The sequence below is a fragment of the Pseudochaenichthys georgianus genome, chromosome 17, assembly GCF_902827115.2.
Source record: "Pseudochaenichthys georgianus chromosome 17, fPseGeo1.2, whole genome shotgun sequence".
NCBI classification, from domain to species: Eukaryota; Metazoa; Chordata; class Actinopteri; order Perciformes; family Channichthyidae; genus Pseudochaenichthys; species Pseudochaenichthys georgianus.
Window position 1 is genome coordinate 41,613,561 of NC_047519.1, and position 19,313 is coordinate 41,632,873.

Genomic DNA, 19,313 nt, shown 5'->3' on the forward strand with positions numbered 1-19,313 from the left:
CCGTTATGAGATTGATGTCATATTCTTTAGGAAATAGTTGACTCTGTTGTGAAATTAATCTAAAACGTGCTTTCTTATTTTACTGATGCCTCAAACATCTTGGTGGGAGAACAATTTCACTAAAGCAAAATACAGTCAAGTAATCCATATTATCCGTTTTGTCACTTTGCCTTAATCACATTAACTTTTTTTCTATTGGCATAGTAACAAACTATATTATGGCCTTTTATTATTTTAGTACCGTTTATACTTTTACATTAGTTAAAGTTTATATGCAATGTTCTGTTGTAACATTGTTAAATTAATGCTTCTGGGCTTGATTACCTTTAAAATAATGACGTGTTAATAAGGATAAACCAATCAAATGAAATGTTGGACCAAACTATGCCGTTAAATCTCTATCCGACTGTTTTTCAGTAGGATGGCAAGTTCCTATCTATAAACAATTATTAGTTTTTTCTCACAACAGATTTGATTTTCTGAAGTGAATCTAACTTTGGCGACCATGTAAGGTCATAAGGTACAATTAATTTGTTTAGGGTTATTTATGTATGTACTTATTTATAGAAGGACCATGCATACAAATACATTAATCTCAGCAAAGAGAAGAGATGCAATATGCCAGATTATAGCCAATAGCTCATTTCCATCTGTGGTCCTCAGGTTGACTAAAATGATGAAAAACATTTAATTTGGATAATTTACTGACAGAATAAAAAACTCAATACTTACCTCACCAAAGAACGTCACTTCTTGAATCTGGTTTTTAATGTGTGGCTGTTGTTATTGCTTGCTTTTAATTTGACTTCAACCATATGTATTTGTTGTTCTTTTCACCATCTCTGTAAAGCAACTTTGAGCACCTGTAAGAGCACTTACAAAATACATCCATTATTTTTACTCACCTGTTCATAGTGTTTAAAGTGAACAAGTTATAATGATAGCTTTTAGTACACTTAAAACAGCCTTCCCCCAAAGTTATCAAGGAATATATGTATCCCTTGTGGCTCTTGAGTTTTAGAACTTTAATACATATTTTTATAATATGCAACGAGGCGTGTGGTGCAGTGGCTTGTGCGTTGGTGTTGGGATCAGGGAGCACAGGTTCAAACCCCACTGCAGTCTGTATGTCGTTGTGTCCCTGAGACACTTCACCCCATATTGCTCCTGTGGGGATTGGCCACAGTACTGAGTATGTAAATCGCTTTGGATAAAACATGTAATGTAATTAGAGCTCAGTATTTGGCAGTAATATTATATAAATAGTGTGGATGATCCATAATTGACATACGTTGTGTTTACACTGATCTATTGCTCACATTTTAATGTCTTTGTAACTTCAGTAAACAACAACCTTTCTTGTTTCATTCATCTTGGTACAGCTAACCAAAAATAATATGAACCAGGATCATCATAATAATGAGTAGGATTGTAACTCTTTGAAAGTGTGTGTGGCTCTTAAAAGAGCCGTTGTGTTTGGGTGTTCTGGTCTCAGGTCAGTCTAAGGCTGCAGCCCCACGAGGACGAATTCGGTCGTTTGCGTTACTGTTTAGTGTCATATAGACCGTTCGGCCACACGAGGACGACCGAATATGGCACTAAACGACTGAGGAAACGACAACGGGTCCCAAGGTGGATAGAAATGCATACGCCACTCTCTGGGGGGTCAAACAGCTCCGTGTGTGCGCCCTATACGGACATTTTCAGATCACTGATAGTGATTGCGCAATAGCCCCGCCTCTCCCCACCTCTTCTGCTCACCTCCGCTTACCCCGCGCCAGTGCTGAAGTGTTTCGCCACCAACAACAACAACAATGGCGGATCGCAGAGTTGCTATCGTGCTCCGGACGCTATTGACCATGCTACAGTTGTTTGTGCAACATCTACAGCAATAATGATGAGGCAATAGCCCCGCCTCTCCCCACCTCTGCTGCTCACCCCCACGTCAAAGTAAACTGCACCCTGAATTCAGATTATTTATCTTTCTCTCGCGAGTGAAGTCTAATCTGACAGGACGGAGACACGCAGCTCTGCCCACCTGCAGCTCCTCCCGCTGCAGCAAAACACACACTTCAAGTCAGATCATCACCCTTAGCTATTTTAATTACCTCTCAAACTCCCTAAACTAGTTATAAATATGTTTATTTTTTACTGTCGGCCGGGTCACTCATTACTGGATCAGCTGCTGCATGAGACAGACACTGACGCTGTCCGAAGAGAAGGAGGAAAAAGAGAGGCTCCGTGTATTTTATCATTATATTATATAGAGTCGTTATTCATTTGTTTTAAAGCTCAATAAATAACAAAGAAGACCTTTGACCGGCACTTTTATAATTTTGTCCTGAAGATTTCAACTTTAATACACGCTGACTGGCGAAAAACTCTGCCCGGTTCCCTCGGCCCCCACCGCGGAGAATAAACAGAAGGGCAACCATGACAACCATGCTTCTTCGCTGCTTTTGTGGAGGAAGTTACAGCGCCACGTAGAGGCTCCTGCATATGTACTGCAGCTTCTCCAGCGGTTGGAGCTAAACGGAGCGGTCTCGTGTGGGCAGACACTATCCGGATAATTATTGCATGTGGACGGAAGCCGTTTGCGATTGCGTTTGCGTTAATCCTATGCGTTTAGCCGTTTTCGTCCTTGTGGGGCCGCAGCCTAAGCCCTCTCCCCGCGGATACGGCGGGCCAGCTGGATGTCCTTTGGCATGATGGTAACCCTCTTGGCGTGGATGGCGCACAGGTTTGTGTCCTCGAACAGGCCGACCAGGTAGGCCTCGCTGGACTCCTGCAGAGCCATGACGGCGGAGCTCTGGAAGCGCAGGTCGGTCTTGAAGTCCTGAGCGATCTCCCTCACCAGGCGCTGGAAGGGCAGCTTGCGGATCAGCAGCTCGGTGGACTTCTGGTAGCGGCGGATCTCCCTCAGAGCCACGGTACCGGGCCTGTAACGATGAGGTTTCTTCACTCCGCCGGTGGCCGGGGCGCTCTTACGAGCAGCCTTGGTAGCCAGCTGCTTCCTGGGAGCCTTTCCTCCGGTGGACTTACGCGCTGTCTGCTTGGTTCTGGCCATTGTAGTTTCTCAGTGTTCACAGCGAGAGAAAGAGTGCAGGGTTTCTGTGAGCAGCGGCTTTATAAAGGAGCTGCCGGAGCAGGGCCGCGCTGATTGGTGCAGGCCAGGAGACACGTGCGCTGTAGCTGCTTTACTATTGGACAATGTAATCCACTCCCCCACAGGGGATGATCCGGGGGCTCCTCAAAATGAACTTTTGTTTAGTTTACGGGGAAATAAATATGATTAAATATAATATAACCCGTCCCTAACCCTGTCATTTTCTAACGTATAACTATGATTTAATTTGTAGTGAAAAACTCGCCCTGAAATAAAGGAATCATTTAGTCAACAACACTAAACATTTGCCCAAAAGTTAAATAATAGTAAACTAAGTGATACATGAACCAGTTTGAAAACAGCTATGCTCTCTTTCTCTTTTCCATGTGGAAAATGGCAGCTGACCGTGCTCTTGTCGACGCTTCCATCCGTCCGTTTTTTAAAACAAAATGTTCCATCCACGGGGCCGACCAAAGCGGTCTCATCAGCTTGTTCGTTCATGTTTGATTATTGTTCACCGTGGTTTGTTGTTGTTTGAAGTCCCATGCTGAAGTCATGAACGTTAGTTGGTGCTCCAGTATAATCGGTACGCCTGAAACTCATCCAGTGAGAAACGTTCCGCTGTGCAAAAATAAGTGCGATTAAAGTGCGATTAAAATGCGTTAATTTTTTTAACGCGTTAATTTTTGTGTATTAATTAATCTTAAAGTCCCGGCCCTAATAATGATCTCTTTTAATAATTTTCTCTCAGTAATCACACAACAAACAGATTGACTCACTGTCATCACAATGAAACACGTCCAGAAGAATGTCATGCAAAGCTGCCTGCCTTCCTTCCTTCGACTCTCCCTGAACTGCCTGATATTTTAATGTTCAATGTTAACCATTTGAGCAGATAGCATTAAGTATAGAAGATCGCCGATGCTAATGTGCCGTTAGCCTACCTCCCGCCCCCTTAGCACCTGGTGGAGGGGGCGATAGGCTACTCTTCTAATGTTTCACAAAATACTTACCATCATGACTACTCTTACGGCCCGTCCACACAGCGGCGTGCGTTGACGCTTCCCCATTCACTTTGAATGGGGTGACGTCAATTTTAGCCGAAATGCATCGTGGGAAGTGACGTGGAGCGTAGCTGGCTGCAAAAGTTGAGCAATGTTCAACTTTTGACGCCTCAGCGAGGCGTCAGCCAATCGAATCATATGCCAGTACAAGCTCTAGCCAATCAAACCGCTGCTTGTGTGTCAGGGGCGGGAGATTCATGTGATTGGTTGTTGGTCGAGTTTCAGACACGCCCGCCGGCAAGCGTCAGCGCACGCCGCTGTGTGGATGGGCCGTTACTGTTTAACGTGTTGGTTTACTTCATGTTAAGGCTAATACAAATGACAAGGCTAAGTAATGTAATGCTAACTAACGTGCTCGCTACTAGCTAGGTAGCTAACTTGACTATGTTCCATGCAAAACATGTATATTACCTGATATGTTTGGTCCAACGACTCCTGGTCCTTTCATCAGACGGGAAGCGATAGAACGAGCAAGTGGTTGGATCACTTTTGTGATTCCAACCTGGTACAAAGCACACAGGCATCTTGTAAAAGTGAATGTATTGGAGCAATCTCTGGAGGGAATAAATCAGTTATGAGATCTTCTTCTTCTTTGCTTTAATTGCGAGTCGCAACCAGTCTTTATCGCCTATTACATCACTTACGCGACCCAACAAATGGGATTTGGGATTTGTAGTCTTTCTAGTAGCGTATTTGTCAGTCTTATATTTCAACAGTTTTACGACAAACTGTGACTTTTTTTTACATGGAAATGATTGTTTAAGATTGACAAACATCATATGTGTCATTCGTGGCACAATTCAAACGGGATCAAAAGATACATTTTCTCTCTCCATTGACTTCAATGTATAATTTTCCGCTTCCGGGGTCCCATGGACCGGAAGTAGATGGGCGTGACTTCGCCTCTCTATAAGAATACAACACTGAGGACGGAGATCTCTTTTTGTCCCCCTCTTCTCCCCGCTGTAGCCTAGCAGCTGATCTCAGAGCACGCTCCCCTCTCCTGCAGGGTGGCGTGGTCAGCTGCAGCAAACAGAATCAGCCCCCTGCAAAAAAAGCACTGGAAAGAGCAAATAGAGCGAAATGAGGCATGGCTAAAATGCAGGATCTGTTTGGTAATAGTTTTTATAGGTGTTGCTATCTGTTTTGTGTAGCGTGGTTCTACAAGCAAGTCAATGCATTCATTGGGTGGTATCAGAGAGTTACACGGGTCTGTAAATGCAATGAAAACAATTGGCCACAGCACATCATTTATATTAAACATGTAATTTTTACTTTTGAATACTTCAGTACAAAGGATGTATTGAATAATTTAAGTGATATGTGTACACATAAATCATTAGTCAAAACAGGGCTACATTTGATTTAATTAAAAAGGTATGTGGTAAACTGAAGAGCAGTTTGGGAGCCGAAAGAGCTGGCTCTTCTTGGTGAGCTGAGCCAAATGATCCGGCTCACCAAGAAGAGCCAGAATTCCCATCACGAATTCAAGGGAGGCTTTAAGTGTCAGCAAGAAACACCATCTGGATTGTTGTTACAGCACATTAGAGTTTGTGGTGGCAGAGGGACAACATGTAATAATAAATGTGTTCATTTGTCCCCTCTAAAGATTTGCTAAGATAAAGATTACCACTTAGCATTTTCTCTCAGTATTGCAGTAAAATAGCCACCATATTTCCTTCACATTGTGAATGTATTTATTTTCATTTTGGAAAAACAAACACCAGTGAGGTGGTATAAACATGTAGTGAAGAATGAACAATATCCAATCATGGTTTATCTTGCTTTACAAAACATTATGTAAAAATAAAAAGTTATTTAGATTTCTGGTAGAGTAGTTATAGAGTAAAACAGGATGGGCTCTTTGGATGGGTTGGGTGGCTCTTAAAAGAGCCTTTGTGTTGTTGGTATGTCAGCAGCAGAGTTTACTTGGAGCTGGTGTACTTGGTCACGGCCTTGGTGCCCTCAGACACGGCGTGTTTAGCCAGCTCTCCGGGCAGCAGCAGGCGAACAGCGGTCTGGATCTCCCTGGAGGTGATGGTGGAGCGCTTGTTGTAGTGAGCCAGACGAGAGGCCTCACCGGCGATGCGCTCAAAGATGTCGCTCACGAAGCAGTTCATGATGCCCATGGCCTTGGAGGAGATGCCGGTGTCGGGGTGGACCTGCTTCATCACCTTGTAGACGTAGATGGCGTAGCTCTCCTTTCTGGACTTTCTCCTCTTCTTTCCAGTCTTGCTGACGCTCTTTGCGACGGCTTTCTTTGAGCCCTTCTTGGCCGCCTTGACGGGGGGTGCTTCAGCAGGCATGATGAGAGAGAGAGGTGCGACAGAGTCGAATGACTTCTTTGTCACAGTGTGGTCTATTTATATTCACATGATGCAAATGATACTGTGCTGTTGCTCGCACGGGATTGGTTGTCTTCTGCGCAGGACGGAGCATGCGCTTAACGAATTTTAGAATCAAAACAGATTGGATGACAACATGTAAAATGAACCCCCCATTGATCATGTATTTGTATTATTGGGGTTTTATAATGTGTTGTACATGAATAAATCAACAAATCTGTTGGGATCAATGTCCTTTTAACCCTTGTGCCCTCCTCGGGCATTTTTGTACATTTTTCCTGACTTTTTTTTTTGATTTGGTAATCATTTCAGCTGTGTTACAGCTTTTGGCATGGAATTCTGTAAGAAGTCTTCTTTTGAGAATGGCAGTGAGATCAAAAAAGGTGGTTTGAATGGCAGTCAATGAGGCATTTTTTGCCACGAAGGTGTCCAGAGGTAGTATGTAATACTACGTAAAAAATAATAATGCAATCAAATCAATGTTGTTGCTAATATTTGACTCATCCAAGACTATTAACCACCAAAGTTCCATCCGCCTACTAATTATTATATTGAACATCTTTAATTTTTTGTGTTTTTTTGTAATGAATAATGAAATAATTCAAATAATTAAACAGGCATTTAAAGGGTTAAAATCCTGAAAATGATTGAATGTTTGGTAGTTTTGAGTACGTTAGAAGTTGTTTATGTGATTCATGAAAAAAAAAAAAGTAGAAAAATATATTGATGTATGATGATTTAATAGCAGTTGTTTGGGGCGTGTACATGTTTGCCATGAAGGTGTCCAGAGGTAGTATCTGACACTACATCAAAAATAATAATGCAGTGAATTCAATTGTGTTGCTAATCTTTGACTCATCCAAGACTCTAATAACCACCTAAATTCCATCCCTCTTCTAATTATTATATCGAAAACAATTCATTTTTTTTGTCATAGTGAGATAATTCAAATAATGAAACTGGCATTTAAAGGGTTAAAATCCAGAACATTATTGAATGTTTGGTAGTTTTGAGTACGAAATAAGCTGTTTAAGTGATTCATGAAAAAAAAAAAAAGTTAAAAAGTATTCATGTATGATGATTTAATAGCAGTTATTATGGGCGTGTACATTTTTGCCAAGAAGGGGTCGAAAGGTTGACAATTCGAGGAGGGCACAAGGGTTAAGTCTTTCTTATGTTTTTAACTATGTATAACGTGGACAACAGAGAAACACACATTTTTAATGACCAACAAAACAAGTGAGGTGAAAGTGATGCTTGTCACCCTCTAGTCCACACGTATTAATCTACATGAATCCCAATACGTATGACTTTAAGATCATAAAATAAATACAAATGTATTCATTATAAAAAAAGTTTAAGAAACCACACACAGCTGGAAGTAGAAGTTTTTAGAGCAGTCGTGGTTGTAGTTGTGGAGACTTTATCCTCTACGAACAGATCATTGATTTGTTCAACTTGGATGTCGGATAAACAACATTGTGAAATGGTCTACATTTTTAATATCCAGTATCCTACCAAGAGTTTGAGATGGAGTTTAGGTTTGATATAATGTTCATCGAAAGGAAACTGACTCTTTGAGTAATGTGGGTGGCTCTTAAAAGAGCCGTTATTTTTCCAGGTACGTCAGGGTGTATATGTTTAACCTCCGAAGCCGTACAGAGTGCGGCCCTGCCTCTTCAGGGCATACACCACATCCATGGCGGTCACGGTCTTTCTCTTGGCGTGCTCGGTGTAGGTGACAGCATCACGGATCACATTCTCAAGGAACACCTTCAGCACTCCACGGGTCTCCTCGTAGATCAGACCGGAGATACGCTTCACTCCGCCACGGCGAGCCAGACGGCGGATAGCGGGCTTGGTGATGCCCTGGATGTTATCACGGAGAACTTTGCGGTGACGCTTGGCGCCTCCTTTGCCGAGTCCCTTTCCTCCTTTTCCTCTTCCACTCATTTTCAGGTATTGTTATATCAGCTCGTTCAGAACGAATGACTAGAAGCACAGTGACCGGCAGTATCTATACTTTCACTGCGGACCTAAGAGAAGACGAAGAGCGGGAAAGCTGCTGGACGGGGCCAACGCTGCAGCCTCCACAGTAGGCTTGTTTGAGACAAGCAAGACCTGCGCAGACCTGCGCAGTTGCGATCAACGTCTTGCTAGTGCGTTGCATGATGGTTAGTCATTTTGTCCGACTTGCTCTGGAGGCTCGCCCACATGAGACTTTGAAATCTCGCGGGACAAAGACGCCCGCAGCCTTGAGAGCGAGGCAAGGCGAGTTGGCGCAGTTGCTAGGCTTTTTTGAGACAAGCAAGACCTGCGCAGACCTGCGCAGTTGCGATCAACGTCTTGCTCGTGCGTTGCATGATGGTTAGTCATTTTGTCCGACTTGCTCTGGAGGCTCGCCCACATGAGACTTTGAAATCTCGCGGGACAAAGACGCCCGCAGCCTTGAGAGCGAGGCAAGGCGAGTGGAAGCGAAATGCTTGATGGGAAACGGCTCGCTGGTATCTCGAGCTGAGCGCTTATTGGTGGTGTTTACCACGTGCTGCTGATGAAACTCTCCAATTGGCTGGCAAAAGTGTGTTGTTGTTTTGTGTCAGTTTTACGTCGCCACATCCATTCCCATTTTTCATCATTGTTCCACAATGTTTATCATCATGAAATTAATATCTATATATTTTATACTATACTGCTTACCGTTTTTATACTTTATATATCTTAGCATATTCATACACACTGTTCATACTGCTCACAGGCTGATATCTAGTGTATTCATACCCCTCACTGTTTATTCATCATTCAATTCATTCTATATGTTATTCTGTAGATTGTGTACATTACTTTTCACTTTACTGCTTGTTGCACTTGGTTAGAAGCTAAACTGCATTTCGTTCTCTCAGTACCTGTAATCTGTGCAATAACAATAAAGTTGAATCTAATCTTGAGCAGGAACAAATGTATTTACTTAGTACATATCTGACATTAACGATTAAACACATGTGTGCATTCTTTATAAATGCAAACCGAGTCAAGCCGACTCCGGAGGTGGCGGTATGCACCTTAAAGTTGTTTGCAATCCGCCAAAAAACCGAGAGAAGAAGAAGCAGAATGCGAAGAAGAAGATGAAGAAGAAGAAGCCGACTCGGAGCTGTCCGACTTCAGGCGAGCTTTTTGACACCTCCCCCGGCTGCGATCGGCTACTCTCGTCTACTTTCGAGGCGAGCCGCAATGTGTCTCAAACAAGCCTGCTCTCCACGAGCTGCGGAAGCGAAATGCTTGATGGGAAACGGCTCGCTGGTATCTCGAGCTGAGCGCTCATTGGTGGGTTTTACCACGTGCTGCTGATGAAACTCTCCCATTGGCTGGCAAAAGTTTGTTGCTGTTTTGTGTCAGTTTTACGTCGCCACATCCATTCCCATTTTTCATCATTGTTCCACAATGTTTATCATCATGAAATGAATATCTATATATGTTATACTATACTGCTTACCGTTTTCATACTTTATATATCTTAGCATATTCATACACACTGTTCATACTGCTCACAGGCTGATATCTAGTGTATTCATACACACTGTTCATACTGCTCTCAGGCTGATATCTAGTGTATTCATACCCCACTGTTTATTCATCATTCAATTCATTCTATATGTTATTCTGTAGATTGTGTACATTACTTTCCACTTCACTGCTTGTTGCACCTGGTTAGAAGCTAAACTGCATTTCGTTGTCTCAGTACCTTTAATATGTGCAATAACAATAAAGTTTCTCTTTAAGTTAAACCAAATCATTAAAATAAAATCTATTGTAATGTAATGATTTGGTTTAACCTTATTTATTGAATGCATCATTTAAAATGGCAAGATTAAATCAAATTACATCCATGTTGTACACATCATAAAGCTTAAAGTGGCAGCTAAAGAATTAACACAGCAGCAGGTCTGTTCAATTCATGCTCTTTAAGCTTCATGTGTGCGGATCTGAAGGGACTGATCATTTGTAGCCTGTCCACCTATCAGTTTTGCAAACATTAAGAGGGAGGAGCATTTCTATTGCATCCACTTCATCTGCAACGAAAAACGTCAACGCAATTTCCGCCATTGCAAACCCAGCCAGTCAAGCCGACTCCGAGTCCGAGCTGTCCGACTTAAGACGAGCTTTTTGACACCTCCCCCGGCTGCGATCGGCTACTCTCGTCTACTTTCGAGGCGAGCCGCAATGTGTCTCAAACAAGCCTGTTCTCTTCCTTCTAATATTGTTTATATAATTCAGTCAAGCTTTATACTAAGCGTTTGATGATTACACGTTTGTTAATATGTAATAAAACCCTCATATGCTTAATAACATTTATAATTGAAATAAGACCCTTTCTGAGATTAACATTACATTTAAAGTTGATCAAAGTTTTCCAAAAATACTCTTTATAGGAGACTTTCATTCTGTTTCTGATGAGTCAAGACATACATTTGTATAAAACACGTCAACAATTTGACATACAAGTAATAATTAGTCCAATAGAAACACCTGAATGTATACACTGTATTTAGATTTGGGTGTTTCAAGAGATGTACCAAATAGTTCATGTTAAATATAAAATATAAAGTATATATATTTTGATTGGCATTTGATGTCATGAACCTGCACAAAGTCAGTGAAGATTGGTGAAGTGAAAATACAAATGATCCTGTTTTAAACAATGAAAAACTGAAAGGATTGTGTGTGCACATGTATTCACCCTCTTTGCTATTTAGCCCCAAAAATGACCTTCAGAGTCAAAACATTATTTAAATAAAGCTAACTTAACCTGTGTGCAATCAAATGTCTGATTATATCTGTATGTATACACTTGTTGTAGAAGGCCCACATCTCCCACACCACTTAACAAGTGGCAATACTTAGCAAGGAAACTACACTATGAAGACTAAGGAGCTCTGCAAACAGTTCAGGGACAAAGTTGTGGATAAGTATACATACGGTTGGGTTATACAAAAACCTCACAAACTTTGTACATCCCACGAAGCACGATTAAATCCATTATTTCATTTTTGAAAAAATATGCCACGACAACAAACCTGCCAAGAGAGGGCCGCCAACCAAACACACTCTGCAAGGTGAGCATTGATCAGAGAGGCAACAAAGAGGTCATGGATAACCCTGAAGGAGCTGGTTAGCACCACAGTAGAGAGAGGAGAATCTATAGGACCACAGTAAGCCGTACACCCCACAGAGCTGGGCTTTAAGGAAGAGCGCCAGAAAGAAGCCATTGCTTAAGGAAAAAAACAAGAAAACACGTTTGGAGTTCACCAAAAGCCATGTGGAAGATTCCCCAAAATGGATGTGCCAAGCTTATAGACACATACCCCAAGCGACTTGCAGCTGTAATTGCTGCAAAAGGTGGCTCTACTAAGTATTGACTTTGGGGGGGTGAATAGTTATGCACGCCAACGTTTTTTCTTATTCATTATTATTTCTTATTTTTTTCACAATGAAAAATATGTTTTGCATCTTCAAAGATTCATGTTGTGTACATCAATAAAAACAACATCTGCAAAAATCTAATTGAATTAAATGTTTTTGTGCAATAAAACAAGAAAAAGGCCAGGGGGGCTGAATACTTTTGCAAGGCACTGGAATGACACAGAAGGATGGAGCAAGTATGCAGCCAAGGCCACTCCATAGTGTTACTAAACTGCAGGACAATAGTATATAATATTGTATATAAATGGTAAGTTATTGCAGCATTTTATCCAAAATGCTGAGCCGACATTTCTCTTCGATTGCTTCGAGCAATAACAATTCTTCATGTGTATCCACAGAAATTCAGTTTGCAGGGAATCCTATGTTCAAAGTACATTAGTGCTGACTTAAGAGAACTTAAGGGTCCATATTCGATAAAGGAAATATTTATAAGAATTAGTGATACTAAAATGTGAACAAATCCACAATTTCTCAGGATGTGATAATGGTACAATCCTGTGGATTATGGGAAACATTAAAACATAGGTTAACATGTAGAGAATTAAATAAAGCTAAAAATAGTATGTTACTCTAATCAAACAGTATATTATTTTAAAACGGATTAAAGTTAAATCTAAAACAGGTGAAGAAAATATTTCTAATTTGAAAACTGAAATTGATCAACTAAACCGGGAATTATCATAACAAATCTGAAATATATAATAGAGGAAACTTAACATATGCCATTAACACTTAAGTTAAATTAAACAAGAAATAAAAATAATTGGTTTATTCTTTGAAAACTGTGCTGACCTAAATTGGGAGAATAAACTGATTGAACCCCTCCCAAATAATTAAATAATTAAACAAACACGTACATTTGGTGTGGGGCACAACGAGGGAGGTTACTCAGCGTAATTTATTATTTAAAATAATGGAATATGGAGGCGTATTTGGAGACGCAGACCTAGATATTAAACTTAAAATGACTTTTGTTAAAAATGTTTCCAGAGGCAATATCAAGGAAAGCACCCTGGGTTGGGGATAAATCAAGGTGGACAAAAAGGAGAGGTAGAGTGAGACATGGCCCATATTACAAATTAGTATATGCTGATTTCATAAATGAATATACACCTTTGAATGGAATGGACTTCCAAGTATGTATATATTTGTTTTAAATAAATGAATACAAATATGGTGGATATATTCTATCAGAAAGCCCCAAAGTGTTTTATTCTACGTCCCTTGTATGCAGATATGGAAGACCAGATGCACCGTGGTAATACATCAAACAATAATTAACAGTTGTACCAAAACAAAACATATCGGAACAGAGCTAAGGAGAAGAGAAAGCCTCGACAAGTCACAGACTACCATGGAGCATACTGAGTCTGTGATTGAACAAAGGCTGATCTGATCTCTGTATTCAGGTCTTTAAAAGACTTCTGATCTGATCTGACAACATGGAAAGACATTTTAACCTTTCATTTGTAACAATATTATGAAGTCACAATTATATGAAGCATTGGATGAGAACCACAACTATTATGTTTAAAAAGTACACAAATGTAACGTGCCATACTATAATATGATTGTTATTCTACAATGCACGATTGTTTTACTTCATATATAATAAACTTGTGGGTTTTATATAATATTGTTTCAGTAACCTTTTTGCATTTAAGTTTAATTTGAATTGTGATAACATGATATAATTTCAATAATGTACTGAATTATTATGTTACAGTGTGTTCAGGCATTACACAATAAAAAGCGTTTGAATAAATATAGAAGTAATAAGATACAAAATAAAATAAACAGTGAATATAAGTACAGAAGAAAATACATATTTTAAAAATGATTGACATTATAGAATATTGTGGATGGATTCAAATGTGTACATGTAGTTGACTTATATACCAAAGTATATAAATGACAGATGTGCAAGGTTGCTGTTGTGCAGAGGTCTGTTCGTGGTTCTGGAGAGGGAGAAGCTAAAGGGAGCTCTCTGCCAGCCGGAGGAGACGCTGGATCAGTCTGTGGGAGAAGGAGCTCCGCTGTCTGTCCGGCTGCAGAGGGGGGTGAGGGTAATGGTTCATGTGTAGTAAAGACACGTTCTAATATAATAATAGTATGTCATTATGAAATATGGATTTTAAAACAATGTCTATAGGAAATAATGTACATGTAAGGGATAATGTTTGAGAGAGAATATGTAAGTAGTAGATGTATTAACAACAACATAATGAAATGTATTATATTAAGAGGAAATGGATGAATGTCGTATAGCAGGTAACATGTTATTCATGTTTCATTCAAGTCATCTTTATATCAGTTAATTAACTTCTTGTAAAAAGTAAGGTAGTCTGGTGTTATACAAATATAAACATGTAATATTAAAACAGGAGAAGTGCTCTTTCGGTGTATGTGGGTGGCTCTTAAAAGAGCCTTTTGGAGATGAAACAGATGGTCTGTTTACTTCTTCGCTGCTTTCCTGGCTGGTGCCTTCTTCGCTGCTTTGGCAGCTGGTTTAACCACCTTCTTCACAGCTTTCTTGGGGGTTACGGTCTTCTTGGGGGTCGCTGCCTTCTTGGGGGTCGCTGCCTTCTTGGGTGCTGCCTTCTTGGCCGCCAGCTTCTTCGGGCTCTTAGTGATCTTCTTCACGGGGGTTTTCTTTGCAGGAGTAGCAGGCTTCTTCGCCGTCTTGGGAGTTACTGCCTTCTTGGCTGCTGGCTTCTTGGCTGCTGGCTTCTTGGCGGCGGGTTTCTTCGCTGCTGCCGGCTTCTTGGCTTTGACTGCGGGCTTCTTCGCTACCTTCTTGGGCTTCTCGGCGGGCTTGGCTGCCTTGAAGGAGCCGCTGGCTCCGGATCCCTTGACCTGCACCAGGGCTCCATTCTCCACCAACTTCTTCACGGCGCGTTTCACCTGGTTGGCGTTGTCGATGCCTTTAACGGCCAGCTCTTTCTTCAGGGCGACATAGGAAATCCCTTTACGCTCCTTGGAGGCGGTGACGGCTTTCAGCACGAGATCAGTGGCGCTGGGGCCCGCCTTCTTCATCAATCAATCAATCAATGTTTATTTATATAGCCCAATATCACAAATGTTACATTTGTCTCAGTGGTCTTCACAGTGTGTACAGAATATCAGTATGACAATACGACACCCTCTGTCCTTAGACCCTCACATCGTACAAGGAAAAACTTCCAAAGAAAACCCAGTTTAAAGGGAAAAATGGGAGAAACCTCAGGGAGAGCAACAGAGGAGGGATCCCTCTCCCAGGACGGACAGACGTGCAATAGATGCCGTGTGTAAATTGAAAAGATAATACATTTGCAACATAGGTAGTCCAAATGTTTGGAAATGCATGTGTGTATAATAGGAAGATGAATCCACGAGGATATCCATCCAGGACCTATGATCCAGGACCACAGCCACGACTCAAGATCCAGCGCTCGCGATCCAGGACACAGGACCGCAGGATCATCCATGACTCCGGATCCCAGCGTATATAGACACCAAAAAGAAAGACATTTGGGGAAGCTGGGTTAATCGGAACATGAGTGTACACGGGTATAGACAGAGAGAAGGAAGAAGTAAGATGTCCCCCGACAAACTAAGCCTATATCAGCAAAACTAGGGGCTGAATCTAATCAGCCCTAACTATAAGCTTTATCAAAAAGGAAGGTCTTAAGCGCACTCTTAAAAACGGATAGGGTGTCTGCCGCCCGAACACAAACTGGAAGCTGATTCCACAAATGTGGAGCTTGATAAGAAAAGGCTCTGGCTCCCATTGTACTTTTAAAGATTCTAGGAACAACCAACAACCCTGCATTCTTGGAACGCAATGCCCTAGTAGGACAGTAGGGTATAATGAGTTCTTTAAGGTAAGATGGCGCCTGCCCATTAAGGGCTTTGTAGGCGAGAAGAAGAATTTTAAATTCTATCCTGTGTTCTATAGGGAGCCAGTGTAAGGCAGCCAGAACAGGAGTAATGTGGTCCCTTTTCCTAACTCTGGTTAGTACACGAGCCGCAGCATTTTGAATCAGCTGAAGCGACTTGATTGACTTCTTGGTACTCCCTGATAATAAAGAGTTACAATAATCCAGCCTAGAAGTAACAAATGCATGGACTAGTTTCTCTGCATCGTTTTGAGGCAAGATATGCCTGATTTTTGCAATGTTACGTAGATGGAAGTAGGCGGTCCTTGAAATTGATTTTATGTGGGCGTTAAAGGATAAATCCTGATCAAATATAACACCAAGATTCCTTACAGTCTCACTGGAGGCCAAATTAATGCCATCCATAGTTAGTATGTCTTTAGATAATTTGTTTCGTAGATTCTTCGGGCCAAGTACAATAACTTCAGTTTTGGTCGTGTTTAACATCAAAAAGTTTAAGGTCATCCACGTTTTTAAGTCCTTAAGGCAGTCTTGAATTTTATTTAGATGATTAATTTCATCAGGCTTGATTGATAAATATAGTTGAGTATCATCCGCATAACAATGAAAGTTTACAGAATGATTCCTTATAATATTGCCTAACGGAAGCATATATAATGTGAACAAAATAGGTCCGAGCACTGAGCCCTGTGGCACTCCATGGCTAACTTTGGTTTGCGTGGAAGATTCATCGTTAACACGTACAAACTGAGAGCGTTCAGATAGATAGGACCTAAACCAGCCTAAAGCAGTTCCCTGTATGCCAACTAAGTGCTCTAGTCTTTGCAATAGGATATCATGGTCGATAGTATCAAATGCAGCACTAAGATCGAGCAAAACAAGAATAGAGACAAGTCCCTTGTCTGAGGCTATTAGAATATCATTTGTGACTTTAACCAGAGCTGTCTCTGTGCTATGATGTGTTCTAAAGCCAGACTGAAAATCTTCAAATAAATCATTGTTTTTTAAGTAATCACACAACTGTTTTGCGACCGCTTTCTCAAGAATTTTTGAGAGGAACGGAAGATTAGAAATAGGTCTATAGTTGGCTAAAACCTCTGGATCGAGGTTGTGCTTTTTAAGAAGCGGTTTTATCACTGCTACTTTGAATGATTGTGGAACATAGCCTGATAATAAAGACATATTCATAATATTTAATAAAGAAGTGCTAATTAATGGAAAAACTTCCTTCAACAGCTTAGATGGAATTGGGTCTAACATACACGTTGATGGTTTAGAAGAGAGAATCATTGAATGTAATTGTTCAAGGTTAATGGCTGAAAAGCATTCTAGTTTACTATCTAGTGTAATATTAGAACTTACGATTCCGGGAGCTGTTGATAACACTATACTGGTCGAAGGCAAGAGGTCATTAATTTTGTTTCTAAGAGTAACAATTTTATCGTTAAAAAAGCACATAAAATCATTACTACTGAGTGCTAAGGGAATAGAAGGCTCAATCGAGCTGTGGCTCTCTGTCAGCCTGGCTACAGTGCTGAAAAGAAATCTTGCATTATTCTTATTCTCATCTATTAATGAAGAGTAGTAGGCTGCTCTCGCTTTACGCAGTGCTTTCTTATATTCATTGAGAGTAATATGCCAAATTAAACGAGATTCTTCAAGTTTAGTGGAACGCCATATCCTTTCAAGTTGTCTAGACTTTTGCTTTATTTTGCGGGTTTCGGCATTATGCCATGGAGCTAATCTATGTTGTTTTATTTTCTTCTTTTTCAAAGGAGCAACAGAATCTAATTTTATTCGCAGCGCATCTATAGCACTATCAACAACATGATCAATTTGGGGTGGTGTACATTTTGTATAAGTTTCCTCCCCTATATGCAGACATGCTATCGAGTTAAGTATTGGTTGAATCTCTTCCTTAAATGTGGCTATAGCACTAACAGATAGGTTTCTGCTGCAAGAGCTTTTGACTAATGCTTTGTAGTCTAGTAACAGTACTTCAAAAGTTACTAAGAAATGGTCGGATAAAGCAGGATTATGCGGTTCGACTAATAGTTGCTCAATTTCAATACCATAAGTCAGAACTTCGGCTTGGTGGCTCTCTTCCTCGGGGACTTGGCCGGTGCGGCGGCGGCGGGAGCGGATTCTGCCATGTTGCTTTCAAAGTGGATTCTCTGGACTCGGTGAGACTGAGAGAGAAACCCAGCAAAGAGCGGAACTTAAACACACCATGAGAACCGTAGAGACTCAATCGCAGCCTGTCTCACACGAGCAGCAGGCATACTGTGCCACTTTGTGTTTTCTCTTCACGAACAAATGTAATAAAATCACACCTGGAGGAAACAATATATTGTAAAATTCACCCTAAACGATAGCAAAGGAGTTTCTCTTCATGTAAAAGTGAAATTAACCTCAATATTGTGTTATGATTTTAATGGGAAGCCTTTCGACCTCCCTCAAATGCTGCCGTGCGAGTCGTAAATATGTGACTTTCCTCTCTAATTTCCCTCTTAAATGCTTTAAAATACTTTCAAATTCGACTTAAACTAGTCTGGCATAGAAATTAGATGTTTGGTTAAAGACCTAACATAAAAAAAGGTTACTAATATAAATACGTTAATGTTAAACAGAGTTTTGTCTCTGCAAACACACTCAAAAGAGTCGTGGGATTGTACTCCGGTTCTGATAGGGAGTCGGTATGGTTTCTTTTACACTTCACTAATTTAGGATAATTTAACTTAATTCAACACTTTGATAACATGTAGGCCCATCTTTTCTTCTTCAGAAAACTAAGTAACCTGCCGTTTGCCTGCTGGAGTGATTTACAGTATGCAAGTACATTTATTTTTTCCGAAAACACGTCAATCATATAAAGTGCATTCATCTATAATTTATCATATCACTTTTACGATTTTTATTTATACATTTTGTGTCTTTTAATTTCGTATGTTTAACTTTAAAAGACACAGCAGAAACGCATTTACAAAAAAACACTCAAACACTTGGAACATTTAAATCGGGGGCTGTTTTTGAGAAACTTGATTACTTTAGAGTTATTTGTTACACTCATTAAAGACTATTACCATAAAATCACTAAATGTGCTCCAAAAAACACCTTTAATAAACTTTAGACTCAGAAGATTAGAGACTTTAAATAGGCTTCTTAGGTGTTTTGGCTCCACACATGTCTGACTAGGATTTTAACTTTATTTATTATTTAACACCGGTTAAATGGGCTTGTTTCTTTCTCTCATGTATTTGTGTTCTGCATACTCTTAAAATAAAGCATTATCTTCTGACTGTTTATCACATATATTCTTAAGGTCACGATGAATGACCAGCAGTTTCACCACAATACATTGTTTTTATTCAGAAATGTTAACCAAATAACATTAGAAATAACATAAATTGCAGAAAAAGAAGATGTATGCTTTTCTGTATT

General features: G+C 40.4%; 3 protein-coding genes and 1 pseudogene across 3 annotated transcripts; all 4 read right to left on the minus strand.

Moving 5' to 3' along the window:
• Positions 1 to 2,656: 2,656 nt before the first annotated feature.
• LOC117461905 (histone H3) lies at positions 2,657 to 3,067 on the minus strand. Its single transcript, XM_034103901.1, has one exon. It carries the CDS (start codon positions 3,065 to 3,067, stop codon positions 2,657 to 2,659), a length of 411 nt encoding a protein of 136 aa, XP_033959792.1.
• A 2,827-nt stretch (positions 3,068 to 5,894) lies between these two features.
• Positions 5,895 to 6,490, minus strand: LOC117461933 (histone H2B 1.2-like). Its single transcript, XM_034103928.1, has one exon. It carries the CDS (start codon positions 6,474 to 6,476, stop codon positions 6,096 to 6,098), a length of 381 nt encoding a protein of 126 aa, XP_033959819.1. The 5' UTR covers positions 6,477 to 6,490; the 3' UTR covers positions 5,895 to 6,095.
• A 1,666-nt stretch (positions 6,491 to 8,156) lies between these two features.
• On the minus strand, positions 8,157 to 8,472 carry LOC117461944 (histone H4). Its single transcript, XM_034103939.2, has one exon. It carries the CDS (start codon positions 8,466 to 8,468, stop codon positions 8,157 to 8,159), a length of 312 nt encoding a protein of 103 aa, XP_033959830.1. The 5' UTR covers positions 8,469 to 8,472.
• Positions 8,473 to 14,447: 5,975 nt separating this feature from the next.
• Positions 14,448 to 18,024, minus strand: LOC117461894 (histone H1-like; annotated as a pseudogene).
• Positions 18,025 to 19,313: the final 1,289 nt, after the last annotated feature.